Genomic DNA, 22,164 nt, shown 5'->3' with positions numbered 1-22,164 from the left:
GAGTACCACTCAAGCAGTTACATAGAGTACAAACACACTTACGTGCATTTCAGGAGCACAGCGACCCAGCAAATCAATAAGAGCTGAGTAAAAGGACATGATGGCATTTCCCAGGTGAACTCTGTTCTCCTCATGCTGCTCCTCACCTCCAAACCTGACACACCATGAACAAGAAACACTCAAAAACCTCTCTACATACCACTGTAAAACCAAACAGTGACAATTGAGTTAACATGTTATTTCTCCTCTATACTATTCACTTCGCACAAGCCACAAGGTGCTTCCGTGTGTGAAAATGTTAGTCTGTGCGCAGGTTGCTGTTCTGTGTGGGTGGCGGTAATGGTGGATATGTGAAACTGGTGGAAAATGGTGGAAACAATGATCGGTATAAAATGACTTTAATATACCAGATGGTAATCTAGTACAGAGATGCTTTGCCCTTACATTGGGAAGCGTCTGTCTTTTTTAACAGTGGGTCCATCTCTTGCAGGATCTTCTGAGATCTTAATGGCCTCTTCAATGGCAGCAAGCAGACCATTGCCCCCTTCTCCTCTCAGTGCAGGACCAAAACACTCAGGCCTCCTGATCAGCAGCCGAACCACCACATTAGCATTCTCCTCCACGCTCTCTCCTGAAAGCAGAACATTATACTTTTAATTTAATTTGATATTTTTTTATTATTTATTTTGTTTTATTTTTGTCATGTCAACATTATTTGCACTTCGCAATTCGCACACTAACAAACTACATTTTATATATAATACTGTATACTTTCCTTTGTCCAGCTAGACAATCATAATTGCATCATAAATACAAACCATTAACAAATACAGCAAAGCGCAGGAAATCCAGATACTTCTCTCCTCCACATGGATTCCACCCAATATCAGGGTAACCTTTTGATAAGAGCATGGGGCAGCTCTGCAGGCCACAACCAGCCAAGTACTTCACCACCTGCACAAACAGAGAGACAAACAGATTTTTGTAGGAGCCAAAAAAACTGGTATCCATCTGTACTTTAGGATGACGCACCATCTCCAAGTCTTGCTCTTGGAGAGCCAGAGCAAGTTCATTGTTATCGATACAGGATGCAGCAGCAACATCAAGAGGAGTAGAGCCACGCATTCCTGAAACAGTGATCACTGGTTGATTGATACAGCACTTAATAATATACATTTATAGCTGAGTTTTAATTTAATTTAATTTTAACTAGGCTAAACATAAATGTACATTCTGGAGATTAAAAGTTATTAAAAAGGAAAGTGGGTTTCTTTAAGAATCAGGCTTTACCCAGCCCAATCCCACTGTTCTGCAGGAGGTAGCCCAGATGATCAAACATTGAACGCTGATTCTGTCTGCTGATACGACAGAAATAACACAGGAAACGACAGCAGTTGGTCACCATTCGAGGGAATCTGATCTCCTGCCCAGAGCAAATGCAAATCAAATTAAATCTTTCAAACCAATTGATTCTTCAAATGTTTGAACATTGCATAAAAATGTGTTAAAAATATAAACTGTGTACCTTTGAATCGCCACCTCCAAGTACGTTCACCATAACCTCCATGACTGTCTCATGCATTCCCAGAGCTCTCATCAGGTTGGGGTGCTGGTAGAATACCCTGTTGCTCATAATATTTCTGAAAGAGAAACAGAGGATGGTTGCAACTCTAGGGTGGTGGAAATTTCTCAAACTGTATCTATTGCAGTTACAATTATTGGTAGAATTTGAAGTTAAAGGACTTTTTAAGAGTGCGATCATGCACTCACCCTATACTTTGGATCATCAGCCTCTCCTCTTCTGGCCCCATTTGAACAATGAGCAGGGATCGGATCTGCCCCAGACACTCCAGTAGCTCCATTGTGTCTTGCACAGACACAGCATTGATAGTGTAGGCTTTGGGCAACGCTCGGATCAGCTCACCCAGGGCATCATACTGCCGGTGTAGCAGACTGAACATGAGCCGCACCAGCTCAGGGTTCTGAATGAAAGACTCCTGAGCCCAGTGGATCATGGTGTGGGAGATCAACTCCTGCAGAGTACCTGTGACACAAGAGCAAATGTTCATGTAATTATGGTAGGGGAAAACAAGATGGGACACGGAAGTCTAAAATGAAGTAAAAAACAAAATCTTTTACTGGGTTTTTTGTCTTCTTCAGGTTCAGGCTCTGCCTCCGGCTTCTTGCGTAAGCTCCTAACTTTCTCCACCAGTCTCAAGAGGCGCCCACGGAGAGAGGTGTCCACCACCTCTTCTTGCTCCTCCTCTTCAATATGCACACCTATGACAGAGAAGGAGAATCCATATGACTCCTTACATTATGTTTGAGAACAGTGAATCCTAAGATGTACCTAGTCTTGCTACGGTGTAACAGTTACCCTGTTACAAGGATGAAAGTGTTCATCCTGGCCTCAAGAGGGCAACAAAAGGAGGAAATGGTTTAAAGTTTGGGAGAGATAGAGGGAGAAATGAGGGAAGCATGGTGATGGTTTGGGGTTTGTTGGGGGAAAAAAGAGGTGGAAACCCATTGGGTTAAGGATGTTTGCAGAGAAGCTCACAGAGGACTCTGTAATGGAGCTTTAGAAGAGAAACAAGAGTTGTGATGAGATATACTTTTCCTGTGTTGGATTATGCTACCTGTGTTGGATTACACCAGTGGAATTATTTGAACTGATTGCCTATCTTCATTGCCTGCTGGGACATTGCAAAGACTGGGACTTTCTACCAACATTCAGATAAGAAGATTTGCATTACAGACTGTATTTCTCTTCTCATACTGCAGTTACACCTTCCATACCTCATGTCGCCTGTTTTGTTTATTTGGGTTTTGGGTTTGAGTTAAATATGTTTATTTGTTTGTTTACAGTATTGAGCTTGGTTATATGAAATGTTGTTTTGGGTTTCATCAGTATGTCTATTGTTATTAGTAGCATTCATTTTTAATACATACTATTCATTTTCACTCCCTTATTGAGACTCGTATTTAATTTGAACACAACTATAAGCAAAAGTGAATCCCCCTTTTATGTAACTTATAGTCTATGAAATAAAAAGACGAGATAGTTACAACGGAAGAAAAAAATGCATACGGAAACAGGAGTGACATGCTAACAGGAATAAACATGGACTGTAATGATACTGGTCTTCGTATTACACAATGACAGTATGTTCTTTGAAAAAATTTCCATTTGCATGGTTAAACTGACCACAGTGACCCAAAAGGTCATGGTGAAATGTCACCAGGCCATTCCGGACATCCTCAGGAACGGGGCTATCTTCATCCTCTGGACAATTCTTAAAGTTCATCAACATGTTCACCTGAATATACAGAGTTAATACAATTTTAGCTTTTTCGTACAAAAAAGTACGAAAGTATATACATACATACATACATACATACATACATACAAACACACATGTATAGTGGCTGTACAGTACCTGTTCCTGTGGAGGGGACCGGAATTCGCGAGTCTTGCGGGCTGTTTCTGCAGCACTCATCGTAAAGGCCTGCATGAGCTCATTATATCGCTGTCTCTGATTGGTCTGCACCTGGTTGACAAACCTGTCTGAGAAAGCGATGATGGCTTCCACTCTGTGACGCAGCTCACAGTCACAGAAATATTGCAGGAGAGTACACATCTAAGGATGAGGAAGACAAAAAGTGAGACAAAAAGTTAAAAAAGCGAGACAAAAATCCAGTACTTTTAATCAGCGGTACTTCACCTGAAGTTTAACAGACTCAGGAAGCTTCATGTGCAGCAGTCCCTCTCCCACATCCTCCTCTTCCTTCACTTCTGCCTCAGCTGCATCAGTTTCTTTCTCAGCTTCTCCATCTGTTGCTTTCTCTCTGTCTGTTTTTTCCACAGCATGTTCGTCCTCCTTCCCTTCTTTTCCCGCCTGCTCATATTCCTCTTCCTCTTCAGGTTCAAGCTCATCCTCCTCAAGATCTTCTTCCTCATCCTCTCCCATGCCTTCATCCAATAGCTCACCCTCAATTTTATTTTCTATTTGTTCCGCTTTCTCTTTTACCTCTATTCCTTCCTCTTTGCTGACCAGTTGTTTAGCATCTAAAATTTTGGCGGCCTCCAGTTCTTCAGCCTGGCTCTCTCCATCACTGAAGACGGATGGTTCGATCAGCTTCAGGATGTGCTTCACGTCGTTGTCATCAAACACGCCCATTATGAGCAGGGTACTGATTAGCTTCAGGATGGGCACGAAGTGGAACTCAACGCTGCCCCCTACGGGATCCCGCATGGCCTGTCCACCATCCTGAACGGCTTCAGTAAGCATGTTGAGGGCATGGTCCTTAAGCATCTAAAGGAGGAGAAGAGTCAACAACAGAGAAATTAAAATGTCAACTTTGTGTCAGTTTTCACAAACAATCTGTGTTATTTTAGTATCATTGAGATCCTATTATAGTTTTTATTCATATTCTGAATCTTTTTTTTTCAGTTTCCAAATGTAATTAAAATTTTGTTAATTTTGTCATTTCCATTAGTTATTTTTTATTTCATTTTAGTTTACATTTTTTAGTACATCAAGTTAAACTTTAATTCGAATTAAATTTAAAATTTAAATAAAAATAAGAAATGCTGCCTTGGCAACAAGCTAAAAAAAGTTTAGGTTTTTTATAATATTTTATTTTGTTTCAGTTAAAATTGATTTCATTTCACACAGCAAAATAAGTTTTTGATGATTTTAGTTTTAGTTCCTGTTTTAGTTAACTATAATAACCCTGGCTTCTGTCTCATTTCCTCCACCTACCTGTAGAGGTAAGATGGGGCTGAGAGTGTAGAGGTCTGCATTAGTGCCCACAAACCCAGTTGGGGCAAAGTGAAGTTTGGGGCGCAGGCAGGTGGTGAGCCCGACCCCAGGAAGTGCATGGGCCTTCTCAGCGTCTGAATAGAGGGTGATGCTACGTGTCTCGTCCGTCATGGGCACAATGAACTCCTTATTGGTCATAAGACGGTTGCGCTTGGCAGACTCCAGGTGCATGGAGATGAGCAGGTCGTAGTATCCGCTGCGGATGGGGCCGGGCAAGTAGGTGTTCTCGATGGCGTAAAAGAGCTGCGATTCGTCCACGTGGCTGCAGAGGGCGTGTGCGACGCGGTTGTTGCCCAGTGCGCAGACAGAACCATACAGTTTCAGAGTGTGGTAATGAAATTTCATCAGGTCGGTGCGTTCCGACAGTTCCAGGATGTCAATGCACCTGGAAAAGAGAGGAAGTGATATCAAATTCTGCCACTTTTAATCCATTACATTTTTCATTGTACACTGAATTCATTTATTTCAAAGGATCAAGGAAAGTTTTTCAAATTTCTAATGAAATAAGCTGGTAATATTTGCATACTAATGTAATACCTGCTTTCCTCTGGAATGTGCAGCGCCATCATAACGAGAGGTTCCATACATTGCACCTTCCAGCCCTGCCTCTCACTCACGCGGCCAGTTTCAGGTTCCAGAAAGTGATTAGGCATCCGGCTCCATATGACAGGTGTCAACATCTGGACATCTAGCCTGGGAGGACACTGAGGGACCGGGTTCTTATGGTCGCTGCGGAACATGGCCGCAGAGATGGGCATAATGTTCTGCATAAAGTGTGGTAAAAGAAGAATATGAATAAAGAACATTTTTATGTCACAAAAAAGGAGGCAACTTTAGCACTAGGATAGTGACCTTTAGTTTGCCGAGTTCCACCTGTATCATGTTCTGGCTAGATGGCAAACAAAACACAGCTGGGAAGAGCTTAGTGTTGGGTTCCACCTGAAACACAGAGAAACAGCTTAATTTCACATTTAATAGACATAAATTATGATGATTAAGTATTTTTAATTTCCTTTAGGAAATTAAAGAAGTCAGATGTTTTAAATAATGGAATTAATGAGTTTTCTATAATAATAATAATACATAGTAATTTAATGACAAACATAATTATTTTATTTAGGAGTTTACATAGTTGGTCATTTGTTGAATGTGCTAAATAAAAATATATAATACACACATATTATATATTTATTATATATTATTGTGTTTTGACATTTTGATTGTTTCTTGGTTGTTATATTGCTTAGGTCCTGCAAATAAGTGCTGCAAAACAGCTATTAGCTTGAAGGATATATATATATATATATTTTATTTTTCATTTCAATTTTGCTGAGTTTATAAAGCATCTGTTGCTCAATACTGTCTAGTAATTCTGTACTACACTACTAACCATCTAGGAGCACCCTAGCTATGTGTTAAATATCACTTAAAACACTGCAACCATGTAGTCATTGCACCCTGGTAAACAAACACACCACACTATTTACTTTTTCCAGTCACATTTTCAAATCAGAAAATGTAAAAAATCTACTGCAAACTTACCTAGTTCCTTATGTACTGTTCAGTTACAGGAAACAAATGAAGCCTAATTCACTCTGGCCACTTAATCTTACCTGGTAGAAAGCATGGATCTCTTTGCCATTGGCTGTAAAGGTCATCAGTCCTGTGTCCAGGTCCACCAAGCAGCCAATCACAAAGTCCTCCTGGCTGATGCGTGTTTGCTGCGAGCTGCTAAATTCTCCTCCCCACACCATGTAGCAGTTGCTGCGTTTTACACTGAGGAAAGCCGAAAAAGAGACCTCTAACCTCCAGCATGATTTATTAGGGGGAATTTCAGGATATAAAATGACTAAAGTTAAGCCTGCTTCCTTACTAGTCATATTCTGGCGAAAAAATGCACTGAAATATGTAGCAGTATGAAGCTATATACTAAAGTTACCTCAAGTTAAGTTACCTGTCATGAATGTTGCCTTTATCATCCCCAACCGTAACAGTTACATTTCTGACTTTACAAAGATCAAAGTGTGGATCGTACAGGTGGTAGTCAGGAGTGACCCAGCCTACCCATACTCCACTGGGCTCCTGTCCGGCAAATACTCGGACTGAATAATAATACTGTTGGGATGAAAAGAAGGATTTTCTTAACAGGACAACATTTTCATGCATCAACACATTATTTAGATGAAATTCCGCTTACACAGATATTTAGTAAGGGAAAAATTGTAAAAGTTTCATACATACGGTAGTTGTGTTTGAGATAATATCAGCATCGTCTCGATCATCTGGGACAACATCCTCCATCAGACGAGGCACCGTTGGAACCACCGGTGGTGGGGTGAATGCTGCCTTCTTCGCCTTGGAAAAAAACCTGGAAATCACAGATATTTTGTCATTTCTGAATCAGAAGACAAGATTACAGATACGTCGCATCTACAGTATCTTCTCTCACCCTCTCTTTTTGCTCTTCTCTGTGGTGGTGTCCTTCTCATTTTCACCCTCTTTGCTGCCAGGAAGCTCTTTAGGGACTGATGGCTCTTTTTCTTTCTCATCTTGCTCCTTACGAGTGGCTGACTTCTTCAGAAGCTCAAACTCAGATTCGGGGTCCACCTCAAGAGCTTCATCCTCAGGGATAGTGAGGGTTCGGGTGAGGGGTGAAGCTCCCACTGGCACTTTGAAGGTTTCGTGAAATTCTATGGGCATGCTGAGTCTAAAGAACAGAAGGTCCGTGTTGGCATTCTGAGATCCAAATGTCCTATGAGTCAGTTTCAGACAGGGGGCGCTATCCACTGTTCCATCCACACGGCACACCTATTGAAGCAATCAACAAAAAAGAGCTTGTCTGAGAGTTTATTGATATTTTGAATTAGCTTTTATTTCATTATTTTCAGTTTTCATTTAAATTTGAGTACATTTGGTATTGTGCTTTTTTCATTTTTATTCGTTTTTTTTATATTTCTATTAATTTATTTGGTAACACTTTATTTTAAGGTGACAGTTACACATTACTACATGTACTTACTGTAGTAATAACAGTAAATTATGCTACTACCCTAAGCCAAACCCTAACTCTATAGTAAGCACATGTAGTAATTAATATTACTCTGTACTTATTTGAGTAAGTACAATGAAACTAGGTCACCATAAAATAAAGTTATTTTAGTACTAGGACTTATTTATTTACTTAGTAGCCAAGGCAGATTAGCATGCATTTATAAGGGATTTTCAGTGTGTTTTTACCTCAATATGAGGGTGGTCCATTGGTACAGGCACAAACTGGGGCAAGCTTTTGCTGAACCACATGGTAATATCTCTTTTCATGTTGATGGCAAAGGGCTCGAAACCTTCCTGCAGGCCACAGATTGTGAAGTAACGCAGGCTGCTCACATTCTGCCCAAGGTTGATACGGCCCACCTGGGACATCCCCAGACTGCATACAGGGATGAAGCCTGGTCCGGAGAACAGACATATTATTAAATGTCATAGCCAATTAACATCTCAATATCATTCCTCTTCGTGACTCTCACCTTCTCCAATCTCAATGTCTTTGAAGGCCATCTCAGATCCAGAGTCACTGATGAGCATCTCTCCATTCAGAGTAAACATGATGTTCTGCTCTGGCAGGTCGATCATGCAGCCCACAACGTCACCAGACTGCCACTGCCGGCCAAATGGCTCATTCCCTATGTGCCAACGCTGAGCCTAAGGGTAAAAATCAGGAAATTATATTATACAGTACTGTTTTGATAAAAGAAATAATTCGCTTAAAAAAAGAGATTTTACTTTTATTATAATGTTACAAAAGATTTAAAAAAAATATATAAAAATCCCACAAAAATATTACACAGCTCCTCCGTTTTCAACATTAATAATAAGAAATGTTTCTTAAGCAGCAAATCAGCATGAATGATTAGAATGATTGAATAGATAGAATAGCATAGAATAGATTGATAGAATGATGCCATAAGAATAAATTATATTCCAAAATATATTCAATTAGAAACAGTTTTTCAATAACATTTATTAATAACAATGTTATTTATTAATAACATTGTAATAACATTTCGCAATATTACTGTTTTACTGTATTTTTGATCAAATTAATTTATTAAAAAAAACATTAAAAAAGATCAGACGGACCCCAGACTTTTGAACGTTAGTGAATGACAATATTTCCTTTCTTTGGTAGTGTGATGCTAAGCAAAAATAATACTTGTCAATCTTCTAATGTAATGTAAAGACCATAGTCTAAGTTTGTGCATAAGCATAATCTTTCTGTTATCTAAGCATAATGCAATAATGTGCAATAATGTTTGTGGAGGGTTTCCAAAAAGAAGCCATTAAGGCTAATTCATGTTTGTTAACATAAAGTTTCAGTACCTTGAACCCATTGAAGACATAGGCTAGATCATCTGATCCCAGCTCTCTGTCTGCATGGACGTTTGGTCTTGCCCACCCAACTCTCATCTCTCCCACTGTTACCGCCTCAAACTCAAAGTACCATTTCCCCTGGGTCATCGCGTAGGATTTCTCTGCCCTGAACACACGGATCTTATCACTCCGACCACTGCCATTCCCATGTCCACCTGGAATAAATGGTCACAGAGGTTTAGGTGAGTAAAAGTTTACAAATACAAAACTCATTGGATGACTTTAAGTTCCCTTTGTAGCAGAATTCTTCAAGAGTGATATGAAGAGGTTGATTTGGTGCATGATTAGATGGACACTCACTGCTTTCCTGGTCAGGTGGCTCAATATTGTAGCCATAGCCAATCAGAGTTCGCACAGCAGCACATACACTGTCACGATTGGTCTTTTTCGTCTTTTCATCCAGGAGAATGTATGGCACAAGACGGGGGTTGCGCTTGTTCACAATGTCCTAAAAAAAGCAAAATCAGAAGAAAATTAAGCAAACTCTACAGAAAGAACAGAAGCTGAAATTGTAATCTCATAGAATCTTCTAAATTTAGATATAATTTTTATTAATATTGTACATTGTGATATTTTCACAATATCCGCCTCGTAAAGGATGAGCCATGCTCTGGAAAGCATTTTTGCTCTTCCTTATTTTTGTAATTTATTGTTGTTGTTTTTATTTTATTCCTACTAAAAAGTGACAAAGTGTACACCTACAGTACCTGAACAATGCTGTAAGTCCAGCCTTGGCGGACACGGTCTCGAGCCCAGACATTGTGTCCATTTTCAGCCAGCCTTTCCACAAGTGTGTTCTGATTTGGTGTCAGCTTCACATAGTTGAGGTCCAGAGGAGCAGGTTTGTATCCATTACTTTGCATATATCTAAGAATTAAACAGAAACTAGTTTAGACATCATTGTTTTGCTTTTTCTCTCTACCATTTTGTCATTAAAATATCTATATCAGTACCTGTTGTTGTTAGCATACACTACGAATGTTGGGAGTAATGCATTACAAGTAATGCAAGTTACGTAATCAGATTACTTTTTTCACGTAACTAGTAAAGTAATGCATTACTTTTAAGAGTACAAAAAAAAAAGTTAAGTCTGAGTTAGTGTAACGGTCACCAGCTGGAGTGCCCTTGAGAGCCACCAGAGGGCACTCCACATAAGAATATTATCACTCACAAACTACATTTCCCATAACTCACTGCCCGGACTCATCATCACTTATCACTGATCACATTCACCAGTACCTCATTCACTGATTGCATTCACCTGTGTCTCATCATCCTGTTAGTCTCAGTCTATTTATACCATGTTCATTCATTCACTCACCGCAAAGTCTTGTTTAAACATGGTATCAGTGATTTCAGGCCCAAAAATATTTTTATCACATTCATCTAATCTTTCCTAACGATCTGCTAGCTGCCCGCCCCATAAGCATGCTGTCAAAAAAACGCGTCTCTATAGGCAGCCTAGGCTCTGAGATCTGCACACAAAAACAAATGGTTTAGCCAAACACTCAAAACCAAAACAAATAGTTTTCCAACCAATCACCGACAGGGGGAGGGTGTTGTGAGGTTTTGAGCCAGCTTCTTCTTCAGCTCTGACTTTGCGTGCAGCCGTGCAGGAGCACAAAACCTCACAACACCCTCCCCCTGTCGGTGATTGGTTGGAACACTATTTGTTTTGGTTTTGAGTGTTTGGCTAAACCATTTGCTTTTGTGTGCAGATCTCAGAGCCTAGGCTGCCTACAGAGACGCGTTTTTTTTGACAGCATGCTTATGGGGCGGGCAGCTAGCGGATCGTTAGGAAAAAAAATATATATATTTTTGGGCCTGAAATCACTGATACCACCTTTAAGTGTTACACTGTATCTCTGAGCGTTTTCCCTGGTTTCATGTATTTTGGTTTTTGGATTTCTTGCCCTGTTCCCTGGATTACTCTTTTGCCTCTGGTCCCTGCCTGTTTTGTTTGTTTCTTTGTTTGGACTGCCTATCTGTGTATGACCCTTGCCTGTACACTGGATTACACCTCTGGATTGCCCTCAAATAAAGCTGCGTTTGGATCTAAACTTTCATGTCTCGGAGCAGATCGTAACTGCAACTTAATTTTTTTTCCCCATAATTGACAGCTGGCAGCTCTTCTGTCCACACATTGAGAGAAATTGTAAGTAAGCAAAGGCATTGTGCGAGTTGTGTAAACAATTGGAAGGTAAACTAACACTATTGTACCTTTGTAATTGAATTAAAACTACTTTATTAGAGTTAAATGATTAGTGGTGGTTATTGAGATATTCTGTAATACTGACGTTTTAGGAAGTTTGATCTTCTTCAAGTTCTCCTCTGCTTTCTCGTCTCCCATGCCTACGTGACAACCTAAGGCCAGAAGAGTCCTGTAGACAGAATCCAGAGAACCAGGGGTTAACTAACCACACAGCAACAAACATATAAAAGCTCAGTATTTCACTTACTTCAGCGTCTCTCCGGACATTGCCAAGTTGTAGTTCTTCTCAGGCTCCGGGAGGCTTTGGAAGTCCACTAGACAAGGATGCAGCTTCTTGTTGTCATCACGAAACTGAAAGAGTGGGAACAGCAGACAGACAGTATTGAGTATGAATTGAAAAATGTTAATTGTGCATTTAGTATTTTAAAATAATCATTATATCCTTCAATTATATTTCATATTCATAGACTCACTGGTCCAAAAGTCCAGCCCTGCTCAATTCGAGTAACGGCCCACAGCTCGTGGCTGTTCTCAGCCAGTTTCTCTCTGATACGCTCTAGGTGAGGAGGAAGAACAATCTGCGGAAATAATTTAGATGGCAAAATCAATACAGCAGGTCACTTTACTTACACAGACTTTTAATTGTATTTTCTGAAATCCTACCTGCACAGTGTCCACTGGGCAGGGAGTGAAAGCAGTGTGGGAGAGAGATTGGGTCGGCCCCAGAAGGTTCCGGACATCATTGAAGTCATGCTTGTACTCTTTAATGGGCTCAATCCGCAGCCTATCTCTGGGCAAAACTGCCTCATAGCATGGGGCATAACCTGGAGGAGGGAGGAATTTGAAGTCTCCATGCCGCCCGCCAAGGAGAAACCGAACTCTGTGAAGTTGAATGCATTTTTGAATTTGTCCTATTAGATTTTACATGTAATTTGTTGAAAAATCAGCTCTTACTTGATCCCAGCAGAGAAGCTGACAGCAGGGAAAAACAGACCATCGAGATTGAAGTTCTCGAACATGCCTTGAACGGGATGTCCGTTAACACGGAAGGAGATACTGGGCACGCTCAGATCCAAACAGCAGCTCACCACATCCTCAGCCGCAAGAATGTGTTGATTGGGTGACGTCACCTGACGTGGTACGCGACCTGATGAAAGCATAATGCTATAGATGTGCTCAATGAAATATCAATTTGCTGGAATAGATAGAGGAAGGTGATACTAACCTGTCCACAGTTGTAGCCCATCAAAGCCGTACGAGTAAAGATCATCTCCAACTCCATTGCTCCCCCATCCCTCTCCTCCTCCGGGGTAGGGGCTGTAGCCCTCCGTCAAAGCCCAGCCAACACGAAGGTGACACGGCTGAGCGGTCAGGAATGACTCCACGTGGTCTACGATCAACTCATAGTACCACTTCTTATATTGTGTAGAGCCTTCACACGTGCCCAGAAAAATGTTGGGTCTCATACTGCAAAACATCAAACATGAATCCAAACAAATGCCTCTACAGATAAATTTTATATGTAATTTGGGTTGTACTGAGTCAGACCTGGTGACATAACTGATGATGTTGGTCTGCAGGAGGAGATCACGGCCCGGAAGCAGATTCTCAGTGATCAGATTCTGATTGGACCTCACGGCAACACCGTTACAAACACATAGAGAGCAGAGTACATCTAGAACCTACAAAGAAAAGCCACAACAGAGCATGTGGTCAGATATGATTGAAGACACAGTAAAGAAAAGCATTAACCTAGACTGCGAAAAGATATCAACCTTGTGATTGCGTCCATGTTTGTCCAGAAGCGCGATGATAGATTTGATGTGGTTCTCCTGGATGATGTTAAGCACCTCAGGGCTTTCAATAAGGATACAATACAGCACCTCCAGAATGCCTGAAAATTAAAAATATGCACATATACACTACCGTTCAAAAGCTTGGGGTTAGTAAGGATTGTTTTCTAAGAAATGTAATTATTTACTCAGTAAGGACACATTAAATTGATCAAAAGCAACAGTGAAGACATTAATATTGTTAAAAAGATTTGTTTCAAATAAATGCTGTTCTTCTGAACTTTATATTCATCAAACAATCCTTAATCACGGTTTCCACTGATCAGTCAACTGTTTTCAACTTTGATAAGAAGAAATGTTTCTTGAGCAGCAAATCAGCATATTAGAATGATTTCTGAAGGATCATGTGACACTGAAGACTGGAATAATGATGCTGAAAATTCAGCCTTGCCATCACTGGTATAAATATAGTAAATGTAAATATAGTAAAATATTTTATACTGTAATAATATTTATTATTATTACAATATAATTATAGGCTGCTAGGATTACATTTTAAATGAAAGTTAAATTATATTTGCCAATGCTCTATTACTTTTTTTTTTTACCAGTTTCTTATTACCTGTGACTAAATCCATGTAAATTCAACCAATAATTATCTGTTTTTTTTTTACCTCTTTAAGGTTCTTAAATGAATCTCAGAGGCATCTATGTGGACCTACCTGAGGATGCCTCTAAACGATCCAGTTTGCTGACAAGCCAGTCAAGATTATCACAGAACAAAGCACAGTTTGCCCTGTTTCCTCTAATCAGAGATGCTATAAAAGAAGAAAATGACAAGGGCATTACATTTTCCAAAAAACACTGAAAACAGTAAATCATTAAGTGCACCAGTGTGGTTAAGATTAGTCTGTATTACATGATTCAATTATGAGTAAACACAGCCATACCCAGCAGCTCATAAAATAAGTTGACAATCTCTTTCCAGGACTCAGCTGCATCTTCCCCAGCAAATTCTGAGAAGTGGGCCGAAGTGTTGTAGAAATTCAGCCGATCAACACAGTCCAATACGAGAGTGATCATGCCCTAATCAACATTGACATTGGTAATTATGTTTGGATGTTTTTGTAAAAGTTATACGCAGTGAATGTAAAGACAATATTTTTTCATTAGTAGAAATAAAATTTGGTTTATCTGTATTTGCGTGTATTTTTGCGAGCATGTCTAACCTCCTCTTGAAATAGATTCTGACGGTTCCTTAAAGAGCGCAGTTTGGTTTGCTTCTCTTCATGTTCCAGCTCCTCGTCAGGAGGGCGGAAATAGAAGATGAGATCCTGCAAGGACAGAACAATAGAATCTAGAGGCAGAGATGGGGACGGACCTGGAGATTTACTTTTCCCACTCAGAGAGTCCAGACCCCTGTAAGACAACACAAATCAACAAAAAATAAATAATTTACCCGTACCCTGATATTTACCCTTGATAAAACAACAACAATTTTTATTAAACCAGTGTTAATGGTGCTAAGTCAACGTCTGATTAGGCTTTTTTTTCTGTTTTGATAGGCTGGTTTACGATTTTTCCAAGAATCCTTAAAGATTACAATTTGCTGCAGTTTTAGACCAGATCTACAGCTGTATGTGGGCGTACTTAATGAACTGAGTGAAGAGTCCCGCAGTGCTGTAGATCATCCTAGCAGCCTGGGATTCTGCCGTTTGAGAGCGGGCCACAGTCAGAGCATCATCCATGTGACCCTCCTGATGCAGTATTGCCTAATGATAAGCAATGCACATATTAGAATTGATCGAATCTGTGAATTCTGCAGTTTTAGGTCTGCTTAGGTCTGTGAATTTACACTACTGTTCAAAAGTTTGGGCTATGTAAGGTTTTTTTATGTTTTTGAGTATAAAGTCTCTTATACTCACCCAGATCAAAAATACATTGAAACAGTAATAATGTGAAATATTATTACAATTAAAATAACTCTTTATTTTAATATATTTTCAAATGTAATTTATTCATGTGACGGCGAAGCTGACTTTTCAGAAATTATTCTAATATGCTGATTTGAAGCTCAAGAAACATTTCTTGCTATTAAAAATGTTAAAAAGCTGTGTTGCTTAATATTTTTTTGTGGAAACAGTGATACAATTTTTTCAAGATTATTTTATGAATATAAAGTTCAAAAGAACAGAATTTATTTGAAATAGGATTTTTTTGTAACAATGTAAATGTTTTTACCGCCACCTTTGCTCAGTTTAATGCATCCTTGCTAAACAAAAGCATTCATTTCTTTTTTAATCAAACAATACAGACCCCAAATTTTTTAACGGTAGTGTACATGAGGTTAAAACTCATACCTTTCTCTTCAGTGGCCCCAGTCGAGCAGACTTAGCATCCACTGAGGCATATGTGAGCCACAGGCTAGTAGAGACATGCTGCACGAAGCACATGGACTCTCCGTACTTGATCTCTGGGATCCCCATTCCTTCCACGTCACGTTTCTGAGCCACCTCTGTCTTCTCCTACTCAATCAAATGGCATAAAAAGTTTTGACATCAAAACATTTTCAAAAGAGAAACCTCCCAGAGAATATGTTAGAAAGCTGAGAGCATTATTCAGACCTTAGAAGCACGAAAGCAGAAAGCAGAGTTCTTCGTATTCGCCTTTTCCGGGTCCACAATCAGAAGTCCTTTCTCTTCATCCAGGCACAAATACCTGCCTGTTGTGATGTGACGCACCCTGAAGGACTGACCCCACTTCATGTGGCTACCACTCCACCTGTGTACAATGAGATTGAACATCAGCTCTAAAGGAGAAAAACATTATTTTTGCTTGTTAAGGATCTGCTGTATAAAAATAGCACCAACCCGATGCGAAGAGGCTCCAGTCTCCAGAGGGATCTGGCGTGGCTGCACACGGCTCCACCTTCATAGTGTGCATTTCTGAAATTTCATGCAAAATACGAAAAGATTGATTGTGGTGTAGATTAGCTGTTTGTGCATGTTTACATACAGCAGCATGTGGATGTGTATCTCACCGTCTCTGGTCGTCGCCCTGGTCTGCAGCAGGAATTGTTAAGCACTCATCCATGTGCCCGTGGAAAAGACGCAGAACATGTCCTCCAGTCAGATACCCTGAACCAAGGAAACATCACAAAATAATGTATTACGTTTGTTATAAAGGCACTTTTAAAATTGGTCTACAATGCATATTGATATTGGTTGTATAATCATATTGGTTTAACTGGGGAAAATAAGGAAATTAAGACATAAATATTAGTAATGTAATTTTACAGTTGTAATTTTTATTCTTATTTTGTTATTTAGTCATTTTTATATTTTTTACTTCATCAGAATGGTACGAAATTTGGTAAAGGTTTTGGCACTTGCTACAATTCATACTATATATATATATATATGTAATGTTGAATTTACGAAAACTTGGACTTTAAGCTTACCCTCTGCCAGCTCACAGCCAGAACAGACTGGGTTCATGTTCCAAAGGGTCTGCATGAAAGAAGCGTCCACCATGAGGTCTCCGCTGGCATAGGACAGGTGCTGTTGATGGGACAGATGTTTCAAGTGAAACTGTAAGGCTCCATCTACAAGAGATTGTGTTGACTATATAGAGACGGGCCTTACCAGATATCTCTCAGAGGACACGCTGACCAGGATGAGATCATCGCCCACCCTGACCTTCTCCCCCTCTGACCTCTGCTTGGATGCAGGGTGAATGGTCCACCAACAAGCCTCACCTGGAGGGAGATTTTCTTAAACTCAGATTTTCCTTTTGTATATTTGCAAGCACTCAGTATATTTGAGATAACAATCTCCTAGAAATCAAACACCTGTCGAATCCTCCTGCAAGCCCACGTCAAAGGCCAGCTTGTCTGTGAGTGACCTTGATGTTGTCAAACAGCTAAGGTACTGCATCATGCAAAGAGATGGCAATCAATAAAAACAGAGGGAATAAATTATTATTTCGCTATAGTACATTTTCTCTTATGTGTATATTAAAATTTGACTCACCATGCTAGAGTGAGTGTGTCTGAGAAGGATAGCATGGCCATACAACAACGTGCGGTGGCCTCCTCCTTGTGAAGACTAGAAAGAAGGTAGAAAAACATGACCACATACAATTCAAGGGACAAATCTATATAAATATGTTTTCTGTCACAGCAATAACTGAAAGATTAACACAGAATTGCGTTAGGTGAGTAAAGACTATGAGAGGACAAAAAATGTGCTGATACAGTGTTTAGCATCAGGGTGGACTCAGTTATAACCCGCCTTTCCACTGTCTCCGACATTAGTGATGAATGACTTCTGGCCTGCCTTTTGTCAGAGATAGTGACAAGGCGGCTATAATCTGAGGTAGAAACACAGCAATAAGAATAAGCTAAATTCAAGGAACATTGAGGAAAAAATGGAAACCTACCCATTTGTCCAAATCGACTGCCTATAGTATGCAAAAGAGAAAACAAGGTAAGGAGGACAAGAAATGTTCATGCATTTCATGGTTGTTTGGGCACAACAAGTAATTGAATTTGAATTCAGTTGGTTTGATATTAAAAGGATAGTTCACCCAAAAACGAAATTTATGTCATCATTTAATACTCACCGTAATGTTGTTCCAATATAATTTTTAAAATTTTGGGTGGACTATCTCCTTTTAAGAGTGACTCTCACCCCATTCCTGATGTATGTGCTCTTAACAAACCTCAAGATCATTTGTGTTAGCCAGCATTTCCTGAAGGGCCCGCACAGACAAGGACTGCTCCAGGATGAAGCAGCATATGGCCAGATCAGGAGGAACATTCTAGAATGACAAAAAAAGTGTACAGAACACTGTGAACCCAAAACAGTATTTCATAAATTCAGAATGACATGTAAGAAAAGCATACCTGGGCATTGGATGTAGTTTCCAGAAAGCACAAGCGATTCCCAAAACCCTCACAGGACAGACAGAGTTTGATTTGCTCCTTCAGGATAGTCGCTGTGCACTGTAGAACCACCTGGTCATCCTACAAAGAAAATAAATGTCAAGATGTCAGTCTTTGGGTAATATATCATGTTTTTAAAGAAGACTAAACATTTGAGAATAGTTAAAGGGTTAATTCACACAAAAATACAAATTCTGTTGTCATTTACTCAACCTCATGTATAAGTCATTCTAGCCCTATTTATTTCTGCAGAACACAAAATACATTTTGATCAAATGTTGGTAACCCAACCATTTTGATGCTCTTTGGCTTCTATTGTATTGACAAAAAACAAACACTGAGACATTTCTCTAAATATATAAAAAAAATTGTGCTCCACAGGAAGAAACAAACTCATACGGGTTTGGAACAACATGAGGGTGAGTAAATGATGACAGATTTTACATTTTTGGGTGAACTATCCTTTTAGCATTAGACAAAAAGCTATCAAAATTGAAATGTCATTTATTTTATCCAGTGACTGAGTACTTTTCGGGGCACAATCTCACGCAACCTTATGATAAACAAAGACAATATTTTGATATAGAGAGTACTAGTAATCTCAATCTTTGTTCTACTGGAATCACAGAAATCCAATTAGATTCAGTATTGAATATTGCCACTTTCTGAAATACTGCTTTAGACAAGTCATTGATGTTTTCTTTGTAACAACATGCCCATAGCACACATTGCTGCTACATAACTTGGTATTTGTAACCTTGATCAAGGCAGCAAGCACTTAATCCTGAATGTGGCTCAGGTTACAGCCAAAACACTTGTGAGGAGGCTTAGATGAGGCCTGTCTGAGAAGATTGCTTTATGTATTAAATATTTTCAAGTTCTAAGAGAAGCAAAGTTATTTGATAGGTTATATGAAAATCAATTTATTTGATCTTGTTACATGCGTGTTGTAGTGCTACTAATTCTATAACACCACCCTCTGTTACTCTATTGTCATACAAGTTGACCTCAAAAAGACATGATTTAATAGATAACCTCATTACTGTTCCTTTGATTCAGTTTTATGAATATACAATGTTTATGTAAAATTGTTAGCATTTTATATTAAAGATGAAGCCTGCCTTTATAGACAAATTGGGCCAGGTCATGTCCTTGACAAGCTAGTCTGCAGTGTATTAAGCATGTAAGTGTGTCATCTGCTGAGATATTCCAAGGCTGGAATGTAACCCAGTGGGCCGTGGAAAACCCATGTCTACACTGACAAATTCTGCTAGTAACCTGAGACACAGCGCTTCTGTTATAACAATATAGTCATTGTGAGATCGCAATTATAACATTTGCATTTAATAAATGGCAGAATACGTTTTTATAACACATGAGAGGGAAATGCAACAAGCATTAATTTGATTTACAATCATCCCATTAAAATATTTTAACTTGTTGTTGGAAATACATACTGTTCAACAGTTAAGTTTTTTTAAAGACATTAAAGTTACCATCAAAAATCAAAATTGGCATTTTTTGGGGGGTTTTTTGGGAATGCTACTGTATTATAAATTGTTTATTCGTTATTCGTAAATTCATGTTCTCTCAAAATCTTTCATCAAAATAACTTCCCTTCCCACTTGCACCATCATCTATTCTCTTCTCTGATGATGTCGTTATTTACTGGCGCGAGGACAACCTGTCACTCACATGACATCACAGAAATAAGCAAATCACAGCGATCCAACAATCCAATCAATTCCTTATGGACAAAATCATGTCCCGCCCAACATTTTTTCTTGTTCGAGAAGCCGTTTCACTTAGCAACTTACATTTCATGCCGACAGCAAGGAAACATGAAATTGGTCAAAAGTGACAGTAAAGACTTTTACATTAAGATTTCTATTTCAAAGAATCCTGAAAAAATGTATCACGGTTTCCACAAATATGTTAAATAGCACAACTGTTTTCAACATTGATAATATAGGAAATGTTTCTAGAGCACTACATCAGAAAATTAGAATGATTTCTGAAGGATCATGTGACACTGAAGTCTGGAGTAATGATGCTGAATATTCAGCTTTACCATCACCAGAAATAAATTTTATTTTAAGTTGTTATACTATTTCACAATATTACTGTTTTTCTGATTAAATAAATACATGATGAGCAATAGAGATATTTTTTTTAAAGTATGTGCTTGTATAAAAGGAATGTGTACATTTTTAGATTTGCAAAATTTCAGATTTTCACATTTTTTAAAATCTAATTTTTATTTTTGCCGTACACAATCACATAGACCTGCTGTGTGACAAATACAATTTTAGAAGGATGCTATTCAATGTGTGTATCAATATGAGGTAATAAAACTGCATAAAATGCCATTTGAAAATGTATCAAGATTGACGTTTTTTTTTAAAATGGTCTTCAAATAGTTTTAGCATGTCGTTGCTTACTGTTTGAAACGACAACAACCCAATTAGTTTCACAAGAATTAAATTATTTTTTTTTTGTCAGCTTTCTCCCCTAATTGTCTCTCCCGGCCTCCTCCTCTATCCCTCTATTTCAGGCTGTGGCACCTGCTACATGCAATTTTCCTGGAACCAGAGTCACACAAAAGAAACAGTGGAACTGTAAATAATCACTGAATGACTGTTCATTTGGGACGATGGCTGTCTGACTTCTTGTTTCACAAATCACAGAATGTATCAAGAAACTGCATCAAAAATACCTTTCCATAAAACACTTTGTAATGAAGAATGATCCAAAATGATGCATTCTGTGACGTCTCATAAACAGCATTAAAGGATTTCACAAGCTGGACCACTTCATCTACTTTTATTTCATTATCTAGTCACTCACCATGAGTGTTCATGAAATGTTTCTGTTATCAAACTCTTAATATGTGCTGAAAAGCTCTAGAGGCCGTCATAAAAATAGGGGGACATGAAATAGACTTTTTAAATAGACTGTAACAAACAGGTGTTGGTTCATGACGGGCCAGAAAGCTGCTAATCCCATCTCTGTATATAGACTCAGAGCTCATAGACAGCAGCATCACAAACAACAGTACAAAACAGCACTAGTTGTCTTGATCTATGCCTCTGCATTGGTTGAACTCCATACTGTTAAAATCTTCCACTGCATCCATTATAGGACTGTTTGAGCACTGGTTAGAAGGACTTAATGTTCATGTTGACATAACCCCAACACAGCCAGGTCAGGCATTTACAACACTAAGGTCAAGCATATAGACTCATAGACTTATACACTACATCAATACTGGGCTTCACTCGCACATCTTAAATTCACAGATCTTTGTATATTTGGTCTAGATTCATATCTTGGTCTTGGCAGTATGTAGTCGTCATGCTTCTGTGCACAGTGCCAAGTGTAAAGCCATGTTTCAAACAGTGACAATCCAACCTCTGCACTGCACTATGTATAAATAGACAACAATGCCAGCAAATCCACACACCTGGTCAAGTCACTCCACATTCATCCAAAAACATTCATGAAAACTGAATGAGAAAGCTGTCAACTTTAACATTGACCATATACAATGTGCATTTAAGAATTCACACACCTTTCAAACAATGAATTTCCATGACTTCTGCATTCATTAAAACATTGTCATAAAAAAAAATTCTAATGCATTATCTATACATTCATTTTTCATACATCTATACATGCATTTTTTAACTAATTGGAGGTAAGGTATTCTCAATATAACTCACTGTTCGTAAGAACTGGATTTCCTCTTCTCCCTCTGCTGCTTCTGCCATGGTTCAGGATATTTACAGGTACCAGCAAGAAAAGTGAGTCCCCTCTCTCGTTCTTCCCTGCTGGGACAGATCCCAGCCTTAGCTTCCCCACTTCTCTTTCACTTCGGACCACAGGCTGCCTGTGCGTGTGGAAGAACTGAGACTCCAGCTCTGGTGAATGCTGTTCACAGAGAGCTCCACTTTCTGCAGCGTC

The 22,164-nt window shown here is 39.0% G+C and overlaps 1 protein-coding gene across 3 annotated transcripts in view; it reads right to left on the bottom strand.

The window, feature by feature from the left end:
• ryr1a (ryanodine receptor 1a (skeletal)) overlaps positions 1–22,099 on the bottom strand; it is a 52,286-nt gene extending 30,187 nt beyond the window's left edge. For all 3 annotated transcript variants that reach the window (XM_081353631.1, XM_081353629.1, XM_081353630.1), the window contains exons 1-47: positions 21,924–22,099; positions 18,163–18,282; positions 17,979–18,077; positions 17,697–17,717; positions 17,288–17,362; positions 17,107–17,185; positions 16,901–17,013; positions 16,717–16,816; positions 16,297–16,393; positions 16,127–16,201; positions 15,881–16,037; positions 15,617–15,781; positions 14,907–15,028; positions 14,486–14,675; positions 14,207–14,342; positions 13,979–14,074; positions 13,239–13,357; positions 13,012–13,145; positions 12,689–12,930; positions 12,418–12,610; positions 12,127–12,343; positions 11,937–12,041; positions 11,711–11,814; positions 11,549–11,632; positions 9,959–10,118; positions 9,552–9,699; positions 9,201–9,406; positions 8,348–8,522; positions 8,061–8,269; positions 7,273–7,631; positions 7,065–7,191; positions 6,778–6,938; positions 6,437–6,599; positions 5,676–5,762; positions 5,361–5,587; positions 4,764–5,208; positions 3,723–4,313; positions 3,438–3,638; positions 3,206–3,317; positions 2,140–2,280; positions 1,771–2,044; positions 1,526–1,640; positions 1,291–1,423; positions 1,033–1,127; positions 819–954; positions 445–631; positions 43–154 (exon numbers count right to left, since the gene is read on the bottom strand). In XM_081353631.1, the coding sequence (XP_081209757.1) occupies positions 43–154; positions 445–631; positions 819–954; positions 1,033–1,127; positions 1,291–1,423; positions 1,526–1,640; positions 1,771–2,044; positions 2,140–2,280; positions 3,206–3,317; positions 3,438–3,638; positions 3,723–4,313; positions 4,764–5,208; positions 5,361–5,587; positions 5,676–5,762; positions 6,437–6,599; positions 6,778–6,938; positions 7,065–7,191; positions 7,273–7,631; positions 8,061–8,269; positions 8,348–8,522; positions 9,201–9,406; positions 9,552–9,699; positions 9,959–10,118; positions 11,549–11,632; positions 11,711–11,814; positions 11,937–12,041; positions 12,127–12,343; positions 12,418–12,610; positions 12,689–12,930; positions 13,012–13,145; positions 13,239–13,357; positions 13,979–14,074; positions 14,207–14,342; positions 14,486–14,675; positions 14,907–15,028; positions 15,617–15,781; positions 15,881–16,037; positions 16,127–16,201; positions 16,297–16,393; positions 16,717–16,816; positions 16,901–17,013; positions 17,107–17,185; positions 17,288–17,362; positions 17,697–17,717; positions 17,979–18,077; positions 18,163–18,282; positions 21,924–21,971 (7,455 nt within the window). In that variant the 5' untranslated portion in view covers positions 21,972–22,099. The remainder of the gene's footprint in view (positions 1–42; positions 155–444; positions 632–818; positions 955–1,032; positions 1,128–1,290; positions 1,424–1,525; positions 1,641–1,770; positions 2,045–2,139; positions 2,281–3,205; positions 3,318–3,437; positions 3,639–3,722; positions 4,314–4,763; positions 5,209–5,360; positions 5,588–5,675; positions 5,763–6,436; positions 6,600–6,777; positions 6,939–7,064; positions 7,192–7,272; positions 7,632–8,060; positions 8,270–8,347; positions 8,523–9,200; positions 9,407–9,551; positions 9,700–9,958; positions 10,119–11,548; positions 11,633–11,710; positions 11,815–11,936; positions 12,042–12,126; positions 12,344–12,417; positions 12,611–12,688; positions 12,931–13,011; positions 13,146–13,238; positions 13,358–13,978; positions 14,075–14,206; positions 14,343–14,485; positions 14,676–14,906; positions 15,029–15,616; positions 15,782–15,880; positions 16,038–16,126; positions 16,202–16,296; positions 16,394–16,716; positions 16,817–16,900; positions 17,014–17,106; positions 17,186–17,287; positions 17,363–17,696; positions 17,718–17,978; positions 18,078–18,162; positions 18,283–21,923) is intronic.
• Positions 22,100–22,164: the final 65 nt, after the last annotated feature.

The sequence above is a fragment of the Scardinius erythrophthalmus genome (assembly GCF_964197995.2).
Source record: "Scardinius erythrophthalmus genome assembly, chromosome: 23".
Lineage (NCBI taxonomy): Eukaryota > Metazoa > Chordata > Actinopteri > Cypriniformes > Leuciscidae > Scardinius > Scardinius erythrophthalmus.
Note: the sequence above shows the minus strand (reverse complement) of the source record. Positions and strands in the feature narration are given on the sequence as shown.